The sequence below is a fragment of the Salvia splendens genome, chromosome 11 (assembly GCF_004379255.2).
Source record: "Salvia splendens isolate huo1 chromosome 11, SspV2, whole genome shotgun sequence".
In the NCBI taxonomy this organism is placed as follows: Eukaryota; Viridiplantae; Streptophyta; class Magnoliopsida; order Lamiales; family Lamiaceae; genus Salvia; species Salvia splendens.
In genome coordinates, this window is record NC_056042.1 from 6,889,999 (window position 1) to 6,909,666 (window position 19,668).

The 19,668-nt window shown below is 37.1% G+C and overlaps 2 protein-coding genes across 4 annotated transcripts; one reads left to right on the forward strand and one right to left on the reverse strand.

Annotated features, from left to right (window-relative positions):
• Window positions 1-430: 430 nt before the first annotated feature.
• On the forward strand, window positions 431-11,382 carry LOC121756476 (protein ACCUMULATION AND REPLICATION OF CHLOROPLASTS 3-like). Of its 2 annotated transcripts, none has more exons than XM_042152032.1 (16): window positions 431-803; window positions 2,155-2,213; window positions 2,622-2,686; window positions 3,240-3,374; window positions 3,579-3,627; window positions 4,181-4,293; window positions 4,421-4,492; window positions 4,733-4,843; window positions 5,049-5,230; window positions 6,645-6,935; window positions 7,015-7,097; window positions 7,216-7,577; window positions 9,074-9,178; window positions 9,264-9,401; window positions 9,942-10,108; window positions 10,865-11,382. In XM_042152032.1, exons 1-16 carry the CDS (start codon window positions 493-495, stop codon window positions 10,935-10,937), a joined length of 2,316 nt encoding a protein of 771 aa, XP_042007966.1. In that variant the 5' UTR covers window positions 431-492; the 3' UTR covers window positions 10,938-11,382. The 2 variants fall into 2 exon arrangements, with proteins under 2 accessions (XP_042007966.1, XP_042007967.1); XM_042152033.1 differs by having other exon boundaries at window positions 10,868-11,382.
• A 574-nt stretch (window positions 11,383-11,956) lies between these two features.
• LOC121756286 (protein CHROMATIN REMODELING 19) lies at window positions 11,957-18,935 on the reverse strand. Of its 2 annotated transcripts, XM_042151788.1 has the most exons (12): window positions 18,284-18,934; window positions 18,010-18,124; window positions 17,545-17,585; window positions 17,198-17,448; window positions 16,920-17,100; window positions 15,508-15,693; window positions 15,199-15,372; window positions 14,955-15,113; window positions 14,445-14,522; window positions 14,192-14,328; window positions 12,818-13,036; window positions 11,957-12,272 (listed from the first exon to the last, which is right to left on the reverse strand). In XM_042151788.1, the coding sequence occupies exons 1-12, from the start codon at window positions 18,833-18,835 to the stop codon at window positions 12,113-12,115; spliced, it is 2,253 nt and encodes a 750-aa protein (XP_042007722.1). In that variant the 5' UTR covers window positions 18,836-18,934; the 3' UTR covers window positions 11,957-12,112. The 2 variants fall into 2 exon arrangements, with proteins under 2 accessions (XP_042007722.1, XP_042007723.1); XM_042151789.1 differs by lacking the exon at window positions 11,957-12,272 and having other exon boundaries at window positions 12,894-13,029; window positions 18,284-18,935.
• Window positions 18,936-19,668: the final 733 nt, after the last annotated feature.

The window sequence follows — 19,668 nt, forward strand, 5'->3', positions numbered from 1 at the left end:
CGAATAAAATATACTAGTATTTAATACCCCGTATATTATTTAAATTACTATAAAATATAAATAGTATTCTAAAAACTCAAATATTCCATTTTTATTGATATTGAAAGTAAGGTATACCGCAAAAGTATGGTATACCGAACTTTGGTACGACATACCGAAAATGAGGTATGATATCAGTATGAAAATTCTCCATACTGAAAATAAGATATACCGAAGTTCGGTATACCGAAAATTTTGGTAAGATAAAGGTATGATTTTTTCGCATACCGAATTTACGGTAAGGTATACGGTATGGTGGTTTCGGTAAGGTATATCGTACCTACCCACCCCTACTAATATTTATGGTTTGAGAATTTACTCATTTTTATGCCTATTATTTTAATATAAAGCCTATCTATTGAAAATAATTAATTCGTTAAATCAAGTCGGAGCACTTCCTCGTCCACCCATCCCGCCTCCGCCTCCGCCGTATAACATTTCCGCCTATTGCCGATGAGCCTTTTCTACCCCAATACCACTGCACCTCATTCCTTCTCACGCCTCTCATCCTTCCCACAAACACCCCTCCTTCAAAGCCGCTCTAAACTGTTTATCGGATGCCGCTCAAATCCCATCAAAGGGAAATTAAGCTGCAATTGCGTCGCAGCTAGCTATGAAAGTAGCAGCGGGCGTAACAATGTCGGCGATGACATGCCGGAGGAATGCGGCGAGTCCGTGGAAGTGATAATGGTGGGCAGCCGGAAAGATGCGCTGCTGGAATTCTGTTCGGCCTCCCCTTTCCTGTCCCCTGTTTTGAGATTCTGGTATATGTACTCTGCTGAACTTCTTATGTTGTTAGGGAATTGTTACATGTCTTGGTTGTATGGTTTATTAGATTGTGAAATTGTGTAATGAATTGAAGCTTCAGAATTAGAAACCTAGGTTGAATTTGATTGCAATGGAGCGTGCAATGTGCAATATGGCTGGATTGAAGCTTAGAATTAGAAACCTAGGTTGAATTTGATTGCTTAAACTGTGTTCTTGATGATTGAAATGTGCATTGGGGAGGACTGTTGTCTAGAATACTACTGCTACTACCTTACTGAGCCGATGGGGATTACTTTATGGCTTGTTGAAATAAACTGGTGAAGGATAATGAGCTGTAAAAGAGTGGAGGCTTGAACTTATATATCATGCTTTTCACAGGGTAAAATGTGGGAAATGTTATAGCGTGTGTTTCGTTGATCTGCTGGATAGACTCTAATAGCTGTGGTTAAAGTTATTTGTTGTTATGAGGTTTTCGGGATGATAGTATAATTAGTAGTATTAGATACATGGCTTCAACCACTGAGATTTAGAATTGGTGGCCAAGTAATGAGCTTTGTCTATTTCTCTGAAATGGACCATGTTGTTCCCCTGTCTTGTCTACCTTATCACTGTAAATGAATGCACTGTTCTATTTATCTCTAGTTCTACAGTTATTTTAATTGCTATTTTGGCTGGCTGTGATTTCTAATTGCTTGATTGAGGATAGACTTTGTTTCTAGAAATTGGTATACTTATAAACAATTTATATATACTCACCCATTAGTTGATAATAATACTTCATGTGTAAAGCTTTATGGGCGAGAGTACCAGTGTATGTCGTGCATGATATGTTACTATAGTCATGGTCATTCTGAAAAAGTTTATATTGAGAGCGATTATTGAATATAAAACCCGAGAACAATGTTTTAGCTACATACTAGCTCCCAAAAATCTTATTGCTATTTTGTTCTTGTAAAAAAATCTTTAAATCATGTGAAATGACGTTACTTGACTGTTGACTCCTTTGATGAGCTGTTTATTTATTTATTTATTGTGTTTTTCATCCATAGGACTAGGAGTTACCCAGATAGTCCATTTATTACTTAAGTTGAACTGGCCGAATCAGTTTGATTATTATCTTCAATCCATACAATTTGAACCTTTGCACTTGATATATAAAATAACCTCGATAATGTGGGAATTATGTATTGTCCTAACTTTGTCCTCAGGGATTACCAGTTTACTAATTACTACTACTAAAATGAATTAGTTAATTCTCAGTAGATATTAACTGGTTCTAGGAGTGCTAAATTACCGAGGTCTTGCTATATACAGATTTCATCTTAACCTTACTTTGTAAACTGGCAGGAATGTTCTTGGTCAGAACTCGGAGCAGGTGCAACTGCAACAAAGGTTCACAAGCAGAGGTCAAACAATTAAACTCGGTTGCCCTTCTCGCATATGTAGTTAAATGTTTCTTTCTTCATCCTAGATCATAAGTTTACATCCAGAAATTATGAACTCAGAATTCTAATAATTTAAGGTGCTTTTGATTTTGGTGGGTCATCTACCAGTCAAAGCTTAGAGCATATATAGTTATGTATGAGACTGATATACAATATATAGATGAGTAAGAATTTCCCTGCCTTCGCCCTTCAATGATGGTTGCTGGCATAAAATTTGCATGGTAGTATATATTAACACAAATAATTCTTATTTTATGCTAAACTAAATGGTAATATTCTTTCTGCTGACCATAGCAAACCAATATCTTTTATTTTGTGATCTCTGCATTTTTCTTTTGCGCCTTTTTCAGCCTCTTTGTGGCTTTGCAGATAGCACTCCAAGAACTGTGGAAGACTTCTTGGCTTGGCATTCATCTTCTAAAGCTGTGATACTTGTTTGTACTTACTTTCCCTCTCACAATTCTGCTTTCATGTCTACCCAATTTCTTCTTTTTTGGTAATCGATTGCAAGTTGATAAATTTCTCTGAGAACCATTGATGGTGCTCTGCATGCATGTGGTGTAATAATTTGTAAGAACTTACGATGGCATAGGTATTAGGAAACTCCAGAAATCCTAAGACAACAATACTAACTATTCAGATGCTATAGATAATGAAACAAACCTATCCTTATAAAGCCCATGGACAATGGACGTACAGGCCTGACTCAATAATGACTAATGAAATAAAAAATTGATTATATGAACAATCAATAATCCACGACAAACCACTTCCTGCATTTGTAGACCACCCACGGCTGCTTGCTATTTGTAAAAACATATAAGGTGATTTTCTGAAGTCAAGTGAGTAGATTCATTATGAAAGAGTCTAGAACTCAAATAAAATCAGGAAAGATATCATGTTATGGTTTAAGAGAATTCTTCTTTCCACATTGAAGTTTCATTGTTAATACATTTCCATATTTAACTGTGATTTATTTTTGCTTAGGTTGCTAGTGCTGCTTATGGTTCAGATCATTGTACAGCACTTGAGGTTCTTAGCAATGTCAAGAGTGGAAATGGGTTTGTCATAGGCATAATAATAAAGCCATTTGGTTTTGAAGGGAAAAGGCGCCAAGATGAGGTGATCAATTTTCCTTTTTTGGTCTATGATGCAACATTAAAGAGATCAATATATCACTACAGTCTGATACCTGAAATCTGAAATTAAAATGGAAGCTAAGATGTATAAAAAGTCCACCCATGTTGATCTTGGGAGTTCTGGTATATACCATGTCTTAATTTTGAAGCTTTGAAAACAACTGATGGTTATTTATACCATCTGTAGGTCAAGGATTTGTCTGACAAACTCCAAAAGCAGGCACATTTCTGTATTGGTGAGTAAATTGTTTTCTTGGCCATTGTGGTGTTCCTAGAACTAAATGCCTTTCAAGCCTTCGTTCTTGTTAAAATGTCTTGTTCCCAGCATATTATATCTGATCAAAATACCTTATTAACCTTTGTGTTCATGGGTTTGAGCTCAGGGACTCAATACAATTAATATGATATCATCAATTTTCACAACAAATTCACCATTCTACAATAGTTCGAACTTCAAATTTTGTATTTTAGGGGTGCTGTCTGATAAACAATCCCTATATATTTATACACGTATATTTGTTGGTATAGAATGTGACTATGAACTATAAGATTAATGTTGATGTATGATGGCAGAGGACTCACACTCACTTGAGGTGTGGGGGCTGTTAGTTTTAGGTTTATGGTTGTTTGGTGGGTTTCAGCACCTTAAAAATGCAAAACCTTCCTCTTTTAAGACATGTTTAGTTGTTGGAGTACTTGTAGTATGATTTATTGTTCCTCAGGGCCCACTATAACTTTTTAATTTGATGAATCAAAATTTACTGTTTCTTGTAAAAATGATGGCTGCAGTTCTTGATACTGATATGCTTCTCGAAAATGATATGGTAACTCTGGATGAGGCTTTGAGGACCACTAATAGTGCTGTTTTGATGGCAATAAACACCATTTCCATTTTATTATCTGTAAGCAAATTCTTTCTCCTTCATTCTGGTTTTAAGTTAAATTAAGTTTTCAGTTGGTATTACTTCTTTGTTATTTTATACTGTGTAGTTTTAAGGTAATTAATCACCTTTGCATTGTCATTAACAGGAGAAGCACACGAAGTTTCTGAATGCAAAAGATGATTCAATCAGAGAAATTCAACTTCCTGAGTTTCGAGAAGTAAGCTTTCTTTACATGCTTATTTGGTTGGTCTTTTAGTTTCTAATATGCCAAATATGGAACATTCATTTGAAGTTACATGCTCCAATAATTTCCTGAAGAGATTTCCTTATTTCAATTCATGAATACCTTCAGTAAATTGGATCCTTTTTTTTCTAATGTCAAATATTCATAGATGCTCATCTCTTTTGCGTCATTTTTCCTTTTAATCCACCTAACATCAAAGTTAATCATCTGCAGGTTTTCGCAAGTTACAAAGAAGCGAGAATTGGATTTGGGGCTGGTTACAACGTCAAGACTTCACTTTTGAAAGCTATAAATGACTGCCCTTTCCTGGGAGTTGACATAAAGGTTTGACTTATTTATTCTTTAGTTTATATTGCATGAGCTGTTATTGTTGCTGTCACGTGATGTTTTTCTCAGTATTCTTAATCACTTTTCATTCGTTAGTTCCCCAACTGCATTTCACTTAATTTTTTTAGGCTCTTTATTCATTCGATTGGGTTTTCACCTGTTCAATGTCCACTCAGGCTTCCTTGCACTATTCATATGGCAGGATCTTGATGGTGTAGTTTTATGTATCATTGCAAGTTCAGGTGCTGTGGAATGCAGTGAGACAAATAATATTTTGCATTCTGTTCGTTCAATTACAAAATGCAATGGAGAAATAGTTGTATCGATTGTCCATGAGCCGTATCTGGAGGATAACAAAATTGCAACTGCCATTATTGTGTTTGGGTAAGGTTCCTTGTAAACCAATTTTTCTAGTTGTAACTATACACAGTATGACAGTAGGCTTGAATCTGCATCAATTCTCACTGTTTTATTATTTAAGGATGTAGGGTTAGGAATGTGCTTAAAAAATAACTAACTTTAAAGTTACAACGTACTTCTAACCTCGTGCTGCCACATGACACGTAACAAGCAATATTGTAAACACTACAATGCAATATACATTTGTAGAAGCTGTAGATGGATTTCGGCAGATTGCATGGTAGTTATAGGCATATTGCATTTTATATTGTTGAGTTTTGCATTGCAGACAAAGACGGTTTAATTTGCATCATATATATAGACGATTTGCATTTATATATAGTTTATTTTGCATTGTAGACAATTTATGTTTATAAAATTGTCTACAATGCAAAACTCAACAATATAAAATGCAACCCGCCTATAACTAAAATGCAATATGCAGAAATCCATCTACAACTTCAACAAAGGTATATTGCATGGTAGTGCTTACAATGTTGCATTTTATGTGCCATGCGGCAGCACAGGGTTGGAAATACGTTGTCACTCTAATTAAGGATGCACCCTAGTGCTCCCCTGTAGGTAGAGATGCCCAAGGTTTTCGGTTCCGGCGGTTAACTGCTGAACCGTAACCGCTGGTTCCGGTTCCGAACGGAACCGTGACTTTTTTCTTGAACCGTGCCGGAACCGCCGGTTCTGGACGGTTCCAAACCGGAACCGTGAAAAACCGTCGAAAAACCGTGAAATCTATCCGGAACCGCGAAAAACCGCCGGTAACCGGCGGTTCGGAACCGTAAAAAATCGCTGGAAAACCGGCGGTTCGGAACCGGAACCGCCGGTTTTCGAACCGAAACCGGAACCGTGAAATAGCCTCATGGTTCGGTTCGGTTCGGTTCCGGTTCCACATTTCTCGAAGGTTCGGAACCGCCGGTTTACGAACCGTGGGCATGTCTACCTGTAGGGTTATTTGTTTTTTTTTAATTATTTAAGGATGTAATGTTGGAAAGCTTGAATGTGGCGTGGAATTTTGTTGGATAGAAAGAAGGGACACCAAGTTTCTTCAATGCTTCACTATAACTTGTTTGAAGCTGCTTTCGCATGTTCCGACATGCTTGATAAGAGATGTGCTTTTAGGATTTTATTTGGAGGTTTTTTAATATTGCCAACATAAAAGCATTGAATTTAGTCTCTCTTCTTATTGCAGACACGATAAGTTTAAGGGGTTTAATAATTCATAACTCTAAGCTCTTCTTGCCAACTTGTTTTCAATTGTGTTACCAGAGCTCTTTATCAATTAAGTGCTGATTTTTGTTAGCTGCAACCATCTATTTTCTCTTTGCTCAGGCAACTTTGTTTAGCTTCTAGTTCTGTATTTTTGTTGTGTCCAATGTGTTAACAGATACACTAGAAAGCAGTTGGCTCCTGCTCCAAGAAGTGGCATATTGTCTAGCCTGGGTCAGCATTTCCCTTCCATTTTCAATATCTTTAAGAAGCAACATCAGCAACTGAACAATCTTGAGAAAGTCATCTTATCCGAGAGTCCGCACGTCTCTAATGGGATAAATCTTCCTGGTCTTAAAGATACGTTTGAGACAAATTCTTTAGATAGTACTTCTGATGACACTGGGTCTATCTCTGGGAAAACCCTAAGTCCATCGGATGATGAGGGGGAAGAATTCCGTTCTTCCAGGTTCGTTCATGTAGTTATCAATTTTAATGTAAGTGCACATGATTGTATATCTTTGCATTTACATATTCTTCTTCTGTAGGAGTGACCATGGTTCTGGAGAAAAAGAGGTGGAACTATTGCATACCAGTTTCAGTTCCATGCCATATGAGTTAATTTCTGAAGGTAAAACCGCAATGTCTTCTGGTCACCCTTTTCTGAATATTCAGCTGATAACGAGTAGGATTATCTTGTTTTTCTTATGTTGATGATCATTGTTCTAGTAAATAAATCTCTGTTACAGGAAACTACGTGTTCAAGAGGGAACTGTTTACTAGAGGAAATATGGGGCCAGGTCATTCAACTGAATCCAAATACGAAACCAATTTTACAGATGAAGCTGGACTGCTTGACAGTGTCAGCATCTACAGATTGCCTGTGGGTGTAAAAAATTTAGAGAAGTTGGAAGAGTCTCCTGTCTCCTCAACCACTAAACGGGGAGCAGCATGGAGAATTGATGATGATGAGAAACCTGTACCAATAGTGTCTTGGTCTGGATTGACTGATGCCGATTTCAACAACAATGCTTCTATATCCAGCAAGGGAAATAACATCGTTAATTCTAAAAGGCAGGGGGGGCTTTCTGTCCGTGCTGCATCCATGTTGGTAAATTCATTTTTTCCCCTGTCTAAGCATGCAAACATTAATGGATGGTTTCCCACTGTGCTTATTGCATCCAAACATTAATGGAGGGGGCACATAAATTAGCGTATTGTCTCATCTGTTTTCAGTAATACCTTGTATTATCGACTTTTTTTGCTTGAAGATTTGCATGAAATGCTCATTCATTAATCTTATTAAGTAGAAATTTCCCCAGGTGCGCGTTACCTTGATTGACAAAGGACTACTGTTCTACCCCAAAATAAACAAGAGTCATATGAATGAATTCTTTCCTTTTGGATGTGTTCCAAGTATGGGAAAGAAGATTCATCAAATTGGTTTATTGATTAATTTATAAATATTAATATTTGATTAGCTTAGTTGAAGAATAGATTATATTCTTGTTTAAGTATAAATAGCAGATAGGGATCAATACCTGACATTAAGATTCACCAGAATTGTTGGCAGGTATAATACCTGACTGAATTTGTCTTAGTTTCTTTTGGGTTCTTTCTTCCAGTAACTGTCCACACCTTATTCATTAATTTTCACAATTTTGGCTATTTCCTCAACGTGATATCCTTGACTCTGTCAGAAAGCTACTAGACATTCTCCAGTTCCTTTCTAAACAGTCCACTCTTATGAACTCGACATATTTTTTCCTCCATAGGCAAAATACACTTGTGAACTCAACTTTGGCCGGAAGTTTGATGGTCACAATTTAAGAAAGGCTTAATATATGGCATAAATATATTAATTTTCGTCACATAATGCTGCTCCCTTGTTAGCGTGGTACATAGGATATCGGGAGCATTTTATTTTAAATTGGCAGTAATTTGTATTTTTATCCAACTATTTTTGTATTTGCAAGTATGATGGTTTTTATACAAAAAAAAGGTAACAAATAGCATATCAGTATAGTTAGTGAATTGTTGTTCATAGCTGTCTTATACTTGTAACCAGTTTTAGTTTTGCCTGTAGTTTACGTATTGTTTCATTTGATAAATAACTTATCAAGTAAATCTTGCCGCACTCCGCTTTAAACTTGGTGGAGGATAGGTTTTTTTTTTAGTAAATTTTTTTCAGAACATAATCTGGAGTAATATCTCTATAGTAGAAGTGCACACTGTGGCTGATAGTGGTCTCATTCTCATAAACACATTTTTCTCTCAGTTCTGGAACCATTCTTCTTGATGTGGTGTTATCTTAAACACAGATATAAAAATGGACCAAAATGCATTCTTACATGAGCGAAAGGATATGTGATCTCCTATCAGCAAATACAACTTTGAACTGGATGACAATTTTGGTTCCTAAATGCTTTCACATTCCCCTTATATTTATATATATTCTCTGATTCGTGATGTTGAATGAATATTATGTAGGAAAATTTATTTGCATCCACACACACATACATATGAACCCTTGGATAGATTATGTTTCTCATAGTAAATGTTTTGGCGTTAAAATTGCAATTGATTGTGAGTGTTTGTCGAGTGAAGGAATCAGAGAGAGACTCACAAAAGAAGTGGAGTCGTGTGGTTGAGATGAGATATCGTGGAGGAAAATACAAAGGTCGCTCACAAGGAGGACTTCCTGAAGGAAAGGTAATTGTGCTCATTTGAGAAGCTTGCAGAACCCAATCATTTAGTTCATCTTAAAAAATGATGCCATGCCTGTTGTGTCTCTTAGGGATGCCTATTTCTTGGTGACGGAAGCATCTATGATGGTATGTGGCGCTATGGAAAGAGATCAGGTCTCGGAACATTCTATTTCAACAATGGGGATGTTTTCCAGGGATCATGGAGGGATGATGTCATGCATGGCAAGGTACTTTTTCTTCCAGTTGTTTTAATCAAGGGCATTGATTTGTTTTCACCCAAACTATGGGTTTTTTTGGGGGGTTTGTTTCTGTTTTCTCCTTTTGAATAGTTTGTATGGAACACTCAAAAAATGTTACTGTTCTCCTCAAAGGAAGTGTTATGGTTTGGATGAGTAAAATCAATTTCCCTTGACATAGAAGCATAAAAGCAGTTTGAAGGATGAATTCTTTGGGCCCTGGATTTCCTGGTGCACTTTTGGATTACATCTCCCACCATATGTATTAAATATCAGACTGTATTAGGTGACATCAATGAATGTATAAATAATATGAACTGATGAAGTGACACGAAATGTAACATCACATGAAGATATAACAGTGAAACCAAACTGAGTTATTTGATGCTTTTGGTACCACAGAAAAAAAGTTTTTGCTTCTAGAACTATTATTTAATCTTATTTCTTGTAAAGTATTTTAGTTGAACTAAACTCACAGCTCCAATTAATAGTTCCTAAAATTGCTCTCTTCATTTGTATTCTCTTATATAGGGATGGATTTACTTCCATACTGGGGACAGGTGGTTTGTTAACTTCTGGAAGGGAAAAGCAGATGGAGAAGGCCGTTTTTACTCAAAATTTGGTGATGTTTTTTTCGGCCACTTCAAAGAGGGATGGCGACATGGCCACTTTCTTCGTATCAATGTCGATGGGACAAGGTTCAAGTTTTTAATGTTTCTTTTATATATAGTATATTATTTTCACCTCTTCTTTGTGATTGTCACAAGTGGATTATTTCGTCGTATATTCGAGATATCTCTTGGTTTAAATTCAAGTCTTAGAACTTGAAGGCCCAAACATGTGTACTTGTGTTTAGATTTTCTTGCTCGTTTACGGTTGCCGATATATGGTTTTAGTTGCAGATTGTTCCTCTAGTTTAGATCCATGCAAGCCCATAATAATTTTCCTGTATTGAGATTTCATAATTTCTAGATACATTGTTCAAGACAAGTGTGCTAGAAGTTCTGCTATTGCCATGAAAAAACATGAACATTTAATTGGAGAGCCCTTTTACATTAAATGTTTTGCTTCAAGAACTGTATTGAATATGCTTGAATCTTAATCTTAAATTTTCTAGTTTCTATTCTTAAGGACCAACTTGGATATCCAACTTTTCTGTGAGGATTATTACAATCGTACCAACTGTATGATTTAAGGAAAGATCAATGACTTTTGAATGATAAAGCTAGGCAGCCTCCTAATATCATTAAGAGCCATTTTGTTTTCTTGGGAACATTTCGCTTTGATTCTGGTCCGGCTCAGCGACCAGTGTATTGCCTAGCATTCTATTTTCTTCTTATTAGGTCAATGTTTTTATGTAGATAAAGTCATCTACATGCATCAAGTAAAATTGCCATTAATTCCTGCTTTTGTCTTTATGATAAAACTTTCTGATTTACAATATTCGCAATCAGCAGGGCTGAAGAGTTATGGGAGGAAGGTTTGCTCGTCAGCGAAAATCAACTGGATCCAAATGAAGATGGTTGAACTGTGGCCTTCATCTGAGTGGTAGACATAAGTCGCACACCAACCTTTTGTGAGGATCCACTTCCATGCCTCTGATTTACACAGAAACACGTTTAGTCTGCCTCAGTGTAAGAGCTCTTGGAATATGTTTGGATGCAGAACCCATGTTTCTATGTCCTAAGGTAACTGAGTTGATCTATCTGATCATCTCAATTCCTACGTCGTCTCGGATAGTATTTTGTAAATGTGTGCATATATCACGGGGAGTTCTGCTGTAGACGGAGATTTGTGGATTCGTTTCTTGAAAGGAGTCTTGTTATTATTGATATTCCTTCTCGTTATTTGGCGAAGGGAGAATAGTAGTACTATTAGACGGAATGAAGTGAGTAGGTGCATGTATATATACTACTATTTCCTGCTGGTTCAAGAGATATCCAAGAGTGAATGGGATGAAAATTTCATTAAATTATGTTTTCATTACTTTTTTTTGTTCATTACTACTCCTATATAATAATGACGACACGCATATAGGCGATTTTTTTAGTCTTGCTTTGGAATACATAAAGTGCAAAAATAAGAATAGATGCGTCGCATTAGAGCAGCCATTTCAAGTTTATACATAAATATAAGGGATGCTTACCATTGAGGATTATATAGATAAATTCACAAACCAATTCCATAATGTAAGATAATTTGCTTGTTTTGTATTGTAGAAATCCTTATTATAAAAAATAAAGCATATGCAATTATACATATGAGATTGTTCGATTTGGAAGATTATATCTTATAATAAAGCATATGATAATAAATCATTGTCACCCCTACCCAACTAAATCAATTCCATAACTTAATCCTAGATGATTAATCATAGGATAAATAACAAACTCCCATTAGGTGTATGCTCAAAATGGATTAGCAATATGTTGAACTTCTGCAACATGTAATTTACACGTAAAACAAAAAATGGATATCCAACAATTAGTGCCCAAATTTGATTTCCAAGGCTATGCAGAGAATAGAAAATTTCGACCAATTCATCCTTACGAAACAACTTTAAAAGATGTCAATTTATAATATTTTTGGTTTCTAAGCGTTTAAATTATGTTGATGTGTTCAATAGCTGAAGTCACAAGAAATAGTGTACACCGAAAAAAAGAAAAGCCAATGTGATTCTGCTGCATGCGCTGGGACCGAAGTTAGTGCAACAATAAGGAAGATAATATCTCTGCCATAGTCTTATCAGGCATCTCGCCTTCATCTTCTACCACTCCAGATTCAAGGACAGCTGCATCCAGTGTTAGTTTCCTCTTTGCAATCTCATAAACGTTCTCATCCACCGTGCCCTTCGTCACAAGCCTTCATAATTCAAACAAACGAGTGAATTCAAATGTCTCACAAGAAATCAATTTAAGAGGGAAGAATGCAGGATTCTACATTCAGACTCTATAACAAGCAAAAAAAAACCACTTGCATCCTATTTCCTGCAGCACAAGTAACATTATAACTTCTTTGCATCATTCTAATGCTTGGTCATAGAAATTAGAAATCTCCTAGAGTTAATATACCAATTTCTGTGAACTTGGATCAATTTTCATGTTACCACAAAATACAAATATATATCAGTCAAATTATATTTCAGGAAAACGAGTTAACATGGTTATCCTTTGATACTTATTTTTCCTTTTTGAGGGTATATCTTTCAAATTTCAATACTTGAGACAGAGCAAATGCATCACTTAAGTGTCCTCTTTCTTAGTTTATTAGGGTCTAGCGAACTACTTATCATCTAGTCTAATGCATGATTCAGTCAATGATGACATAAATTCTACTTAAAAGCATCAAAGATCCCATCTACTGGATGATAAAAGAAAATGAAAAAATAAAGAGAAAAGAACCTTTACCGGTATATTGTGACTGGCTTTGTTTGGCCAATGCGATGACATCGGTCTTCTGCTTGACGATCAATCTGGGGATTAAAATCCATGTCATGGATTATAACGGTATCAGCACCGATCAAGTTCAATCCCTGTCCTCCGGCCCTTGTGGACAACAAACATGCAAATATTGAAGTGTCCTTGTTGAAGGTATCCACAATTGTCTGTCTCTCTTTCACCTGTGTACTGACAACAATATAAAACATAAATATGGAAGCCCGAGAATAATGATATTTTACAACTAGTTACGTATTTATCTATTTCGACGCATATACTATACTTGAAACATAGCCTTGATTGTATGGATTGGAGCTTAAACTGCATTACATGGAAATTCAAATTGTACAATAGATATACAAATATCGAGGGATTAGAGGGAGATAAGGTTATAAACAAATTTTTTTTAAAAGTTACAACTATCTGGCTTAACCTATACTCTAGGACCAAGGTCATCCTCAGTCATGATTGTATTCTTAATGAAAGCCATAATCATAAGTGAAACGCCAACCAGAATAACCCTATGACTCAAATTTTGACATATCACCTTCCAATTTACCCAGATTTTGGATGGCTTACTTTAGGAATTTACTGGAGATAACATTGATCATAGTGTTTAGCCAGCCAAATTGTAGAAGTCTTTAATAAGTACTACAACTTTTCAGACTCCTTACAGATCCTCATTTGCACCAAACTAATACGCTTGAGTAGTTTAGTTCTGCAGATTTTTTTGTCAAGGCAAAGAAAACTAAATTCAACTACAAGCAACTGACACTCTCTTAGTCATTGTATACTCACTTAAGAGAATCTTTAGTTGGGTTAGAATCTTCGGACACAGATTTGTACTCCTCCCATTCTCATATTTTCATGGCATAGTTTTCACATTGTCACCAGATGGTCTAGCAGAAGATTACTTAACTTCTTAAAAGTGATTGGAAATTCGGAACTGATGTTACAGAAAGCCAATTTCCAAACAGGTAAGATTTATACAACCTCGGCCAAGAACTGGGTTGATGGTACCTCTGCAAATGATTTGACAAGGAAATGTAATTACTTTTTACTATAACCCTAGAAGCCTCTTGGGGTGGAGGGGTGGGGGTTGGGTCTTTAGCCAGCATTTGCAGTTGAACTATAGTGATTGAAAAATCGAAAAGTCAACTCAAGGCACTAGTCTCTGAAAGGTTTCAAGCTGGGACATTGGGACTGTTTTTACACCTCTAGAACTTGCCAGTGTCAATAATGTGAGTGTATTATTAAATTCAGCCACTGGTCTTATGCGTGTTAACATGCACTTGTCACACCAATCACATCCATAGTCTGCAAAGAACACAAAGCTAAACTTACCTTCCATCAAGGCGCCTGTAGGTCACACCAATCACATCCAAAGTCCACTCCAATATATCAAGCATCGACGTCCATTGGCTAAAAATAAGGACGCGACTCCCAGCACGATTTAATTTAGGGAGAAGTTCACCCAATGCCTATGCCACAAGCAGATCCAGTTATGGTCATTATAGCAAATAAAAGAACAGATCATCTCCTACTCCAACATTCAGCTTATAAACATCAATACATAAAAACAGAGGACAGAACATACTCGACATTTTGCAGAAACCATAGCGTGTTCATCAGAGAGAGTTCCTTTCAAGTCAGTATCACCATAGAAAAGTAGGAGCTGCATTAAGGAAGTTAAGCTGAATTTGAGTACCACGAGTCATAGGGCAACTCTTACTAATTAAATAATTGATTCATGATAACAATAAAAACAATTGGAGATAACAGAGAATGGTAAGATGTAGGATTGGGTCTTCTCTTCTGAAGGAGAATTCATGCCAGTCAAATAAACGATCTGGCCTAATTCGTAAAGAAAACAAGGGAAATGATATAAATCATTTAGCAATGAAAGTTTTGTCATTGCTAGATGATGAAGACCAGGCTCAAGGAACAAAAGGTCAGACCTACAACAGGACAACATCCAAGAAATTCATAAAGTCTCCCTTTTAGAAAGCTTACAATTTTTAAGAGTGCATAAAGCAAACTAGTAATCCTTATAAAGCAATCTAGGTGCTAATATTTCCGGTAATGTTCAAATTATAAACTCAATTACCCGATGAATAGAGAAGTCATTGTAGCTCTTAAGCTCCTCGACCACGCGCTCTAACGTACATTCAAAGCCAAACACGCCTTTTGGATGCATCATTTTAGCAATACGAAGAACATCATCATCTGTGTAGGCGCGTCTCACTAATAATGGATGATTTGCTATCTGGAATTAAACATTTTAAGAAACTGATACACTAGCGAATTAAATAACTTCAGGATATTAAATGAAGAGCATACAACTGAAGTACCTTTCGGAATTCCAGAAAGTAATTAGAAATTTGTCGCCGAGGGAGTATTTTGGCCACATTACTTAAGCTAGTTTCAGATGACTTCAGAAAACGAGCTTGAGATATCGCACGATAATTCTCAATTGCTTCTTTATAAGCATCTTCTTGTTCTTTTCCCATGCAAACGTATTCAATCTATAATTATAGATCAATCCGATTCAGATTTCACATACGAACGGATAAAGTTATTAGCCAATTCTGATGTAGTGAAAGCAATAAGAATTCATAAAAACAATGAAACCACATGAGGAGAAGAGATGCAGCCAGTACCTTCTGCGTCTTCGGAACTAGCTGTTGCATTACATCTGATTTTAATCGTCTTAGGATAAATGGTCCAAGAATGGACTTCATTCTACAAATTAGATCTCTGTCTTCTGCATTCAACAACTTTTTCAAGTCAACATCCCCAGTTTCAAAAAGGCCTGGCATTATAAACTCCAACAACGACCACAGCTCCTGCAAATGAAAAATCATCAACTTAAGAAAGGGACTCCAAAGCCAACGATATTCACTACAGTGCAAGTTAAGAGTAAATACCTAGTATGGGACTATCAAATAATTACCAATCATTCTAAGGGCATTTTCATCGTCCCATAAATGGCAAGAAACGACCCTAAATCTGGATAAAACATAGTGTTTGCCTTTCATTGAACAAATTATGCACAGCCCGAGGAATGAGTGCCGGCCCGCACTATTCACTCGAAATGAGCGTAATTCATTACTTGCGAAAATCGTTGGTTTTCAATTCTTTACGGGAGAATGGACCAAGAAATAAAAGCCAAATTTCTACTATACCCCTTCTTTTTCAGAATAGTGTTAATTTGGGAAAAAATGTAGGGCCTTTTAGACCATTGAAGATAAAATCATCACACATGTGGGTTTACAGTACAGTTTGCTGAGGTGGGAAAAAATCATTTCAGGAATGGCAAACAAGAATCAAAGTTTTAATTTCTACAATGAAGAGTATTGAATTCTATTCAGATTTCATTTCTTGAGTTTAGGATCCCGACAAAGCGAACATGCCCTAAGCAATTAAAACTGTAGCAGGAGGTTTCACAGGCATGATATACAATCAGTTACCTTCAGACATATCACAATTACAGACTTTGTTCATAGAAAAACTCCAGACTTTTTTCAATTCCTTGTGGTGAGGAGGGTATCTGAAGACAGGGGTACAGGAGTGAAAGGCAACTCAATTCAGAACCCTAACCCCACAATACATACAAGGTAGTTGTAGAAAGGTTTCCAAGTTGGAACTCGAACAGTTTCTTCAAGTTGTGTTAGTTATTATGAATCATCTTAATTAATTCAAGAATGGCTTTCAAAATTCTCCTGTGCATATTTTTGCCATAAAACAAATAAATCTGAATGAATAAAGTTGCTAAAACTGTGAACTATGCTAACAAGCTTATCAAAGCTTATTAGATAGGCAGGACCGTATACTTCAGAACAATCTGATAACGTGAATCAAGAAGGAAATCTATTCTAAAATGTTACTTCATGCTGTCAGCATATTTATCTGAAACAATTGAAAATAGAAAGTTCTCAGATTGTCAAGTCACTACTATTGAATATGTTGGCCTAAATTGTAACATCTTCAGAAGACTTCATGATAATATCAAGACATGGTTAACCAAAATATATAATAATTTAGCATCCAGAATAGGTTCAAAGGAACATACATGCAAATCATTCTGCAGTGGTGTGCCTGTAAGCATCAAACGCTGCCTTGAATTTCTTGCAACTGACATCAAATTTTTCCACCTGAAACTATTCTTATCCTTTAGTGCATGAGCTTCATCCATTAGAACACAACTCCACTTCCAATGTCTCAGAATTTTGCGGTCTTCTTTCTGCTGCAAACTGAAAAATGACTTTCAGATTTGCAAAGGGGACAGAAACTCAACTGGCAGTCAATTTTACAAAGAAATAGTAATAAATAAACCTCTAGAATACAAACCTGTGGCGTTCAAAAAGCGAATAGCACACAAGAAAAACATCAAATGGCGGTGGCCGTCCAGCCTTTCCGAGAGAATTTAATTCTCTTGAATAAGCTGACCGTGCAGAACCATGATACTGAAGCACAGTAAATGATGGACACCACTTCTTAAGCTCCCTTTCCCAATTTTCCAAGAGAGAAGCGGGACATACAATTAAATGGGGCCCCGGATCATCTTCCAGATACTTTAACAGAGTCAGATACGTTATGGCCTGAAATACAATATTTTCCTTTGAGATTACAGCGATTTGAGAATTTCGATAATGATTACAAAATGATTAGGCAGGAAAGAAATGTAACAAAATTACCTGAACAGTCTTTCCAAGACCCATCTCATCTGCCAAGATAGCTGCATGCCAGAATTTTGTTAGAATAGATGACAAGTCTGTTGGTACCAAAAGCAAAACTGAGCACTCCTAACTTTGCACTTATACTCGTAGTTAACATTAGCATCATCATAAGTCCAGAGAAGTAGTGTGCATCAGAAGCATCTAGGGAACAATGGTGAATTATAAATTTCGCTAAGTGTACAACTTGAGACAAAGGAGCAATCACATACCAAGCCATAGCTATTTAGACAATAAACAAATACAGTCTTCTTCCCCCAACAATACCAACTCACATATGTTATTTGTGGAATATATCATAGAAAATTGCTAAGAAGAAAATGTGGACAACTTTTGTTTGTCGCATGAATGTTTTTCATGAACTAGAGCATTATTAAACACTCATTTGTTCAGTAGTAAATAATTTACTTTGAAACAGAATTATACCTCCACCAATTTTCTTCCTATACAAAAGCATAAGAAAATTGACTCCAATTAGCTGGTACGGCTTTAGTGTAGGCTGGAAATCATCCCCAGCTCCGCATGCGTCATTCACGTCATCCTGCATTCAAAAATTCGAAATATCGCACACTCAATCAGAATTGCAGTAAAATTGTTCGAATAATAGAAACCAAAACAGAAATAACAGGAATGCTACAAAATTAATTGAACCTCAATACATAATATCGCAAAAACAGAGAATCGTCATCATCAGCAGTACCTGAGTGACAATCCTAGCAGCAGCAGCAGACCCCAATTCCACCTCCGAGTACTGATCACATGCGACCGCGCTTGTTCCGTACAATTCCTGCTTCAATTCAGCCGAAATCTCCCCACATTTTCGTAAAGCCTTCTTAACAACATCATCTTCCTGCTCCTCCTCCTCCATCCACACCTCCGGGTCGCTATAATCGCCGTCCTCGTCATCCGCGGCGGCGCCATCGTCGTCTTCCTCGTCGTCGTCGTCGATCACGAACCTGCTCCCCCGAGTGCTCGTGGAAGCTCTCTTAGTGACCTCGAGCTCAGCGTCGTCGTCCTCCAAATCCTCAAGGTCGTCGCCGTTCCCGGGGTCGGCGCCATCGGAGGAAGAGGTGTCGAGTAGGAGGATTTCATGGGAATTGGAAGTGGCTTTGGAGAAAGCGAAGGATTCGATGGGGGGAGGAGGGTTTGGAGAAGGGGGATTGGGCTTGAGGACGCGCGAGGGTTTGAAGGATTCGGAGTGGGGAGTCCATTCGTCGTCGGAGAGTTCGACCAATTCTCTCTCTCTCTTCATTTTGCTTTCTCTGCTTTGTGGTGATTCCGGAAAGAGAGAGAAGACAGAAAACTGGGAAGTGGGAAAAGTGCCGCCGGAATTTATGTTTCTCTTTTGCCACATCAAGTTTGCCTATATTCTGTTTTTGGTACCTATTATTTTATTTTATTTTATTTTATTTTATTTTAAAACAAAGTATCTTCAAATGCAGTATACTCCACTAAGGCATCAATAACCCCGTCCCCATTTTCGGCCCCAAGTCCCCTCCACGTCATCATTCCTCTACAGTTGCGGCCCAGGCCACAACTGCTGTAACCCTGCATGCCGCAACTCGGGCCGCAACTAATAAATGACACTATTCACAACTCCAACCTATTTTACACGTAAAATAAAAAACACCGGAAATATATAACACGGAAAATTTCATTTATAACACGAGAATTTCATTTTTAATACAAACACAATAATTTATAACCTAAAAAATATAAAAAAATTAGAATATTAAAAAAAATTAAAATAAAATAAAAATTTGGGGAGTAGGCAGCACCGCCCCTCTCCTTCTTCTTCCTCCTTCTTCCTCTCCCCATCCCTCTTCTTCCTCTTCCAAAATGTAAAAATTCAGAACAATAATTGCAAATCTGCAGCACGTCGCCGCCCCTCTTCTTCATCTTCCTCCCTCTTCTTCCTCTCCCCCTCCCTCTTCTTCCTCTTCCTCCCTCTTCTTCTCTTCCAATTTTTGGCAAAAATTGCAGCCCTTCCGTCAAGGCCCGAAGCTGCAACGCCGTCCCAGGCCGGGACGCGGGACGCTCACCAGGCCGGGAACGCGGCCCCGGGACCGGCCTGGGCCGTGACTC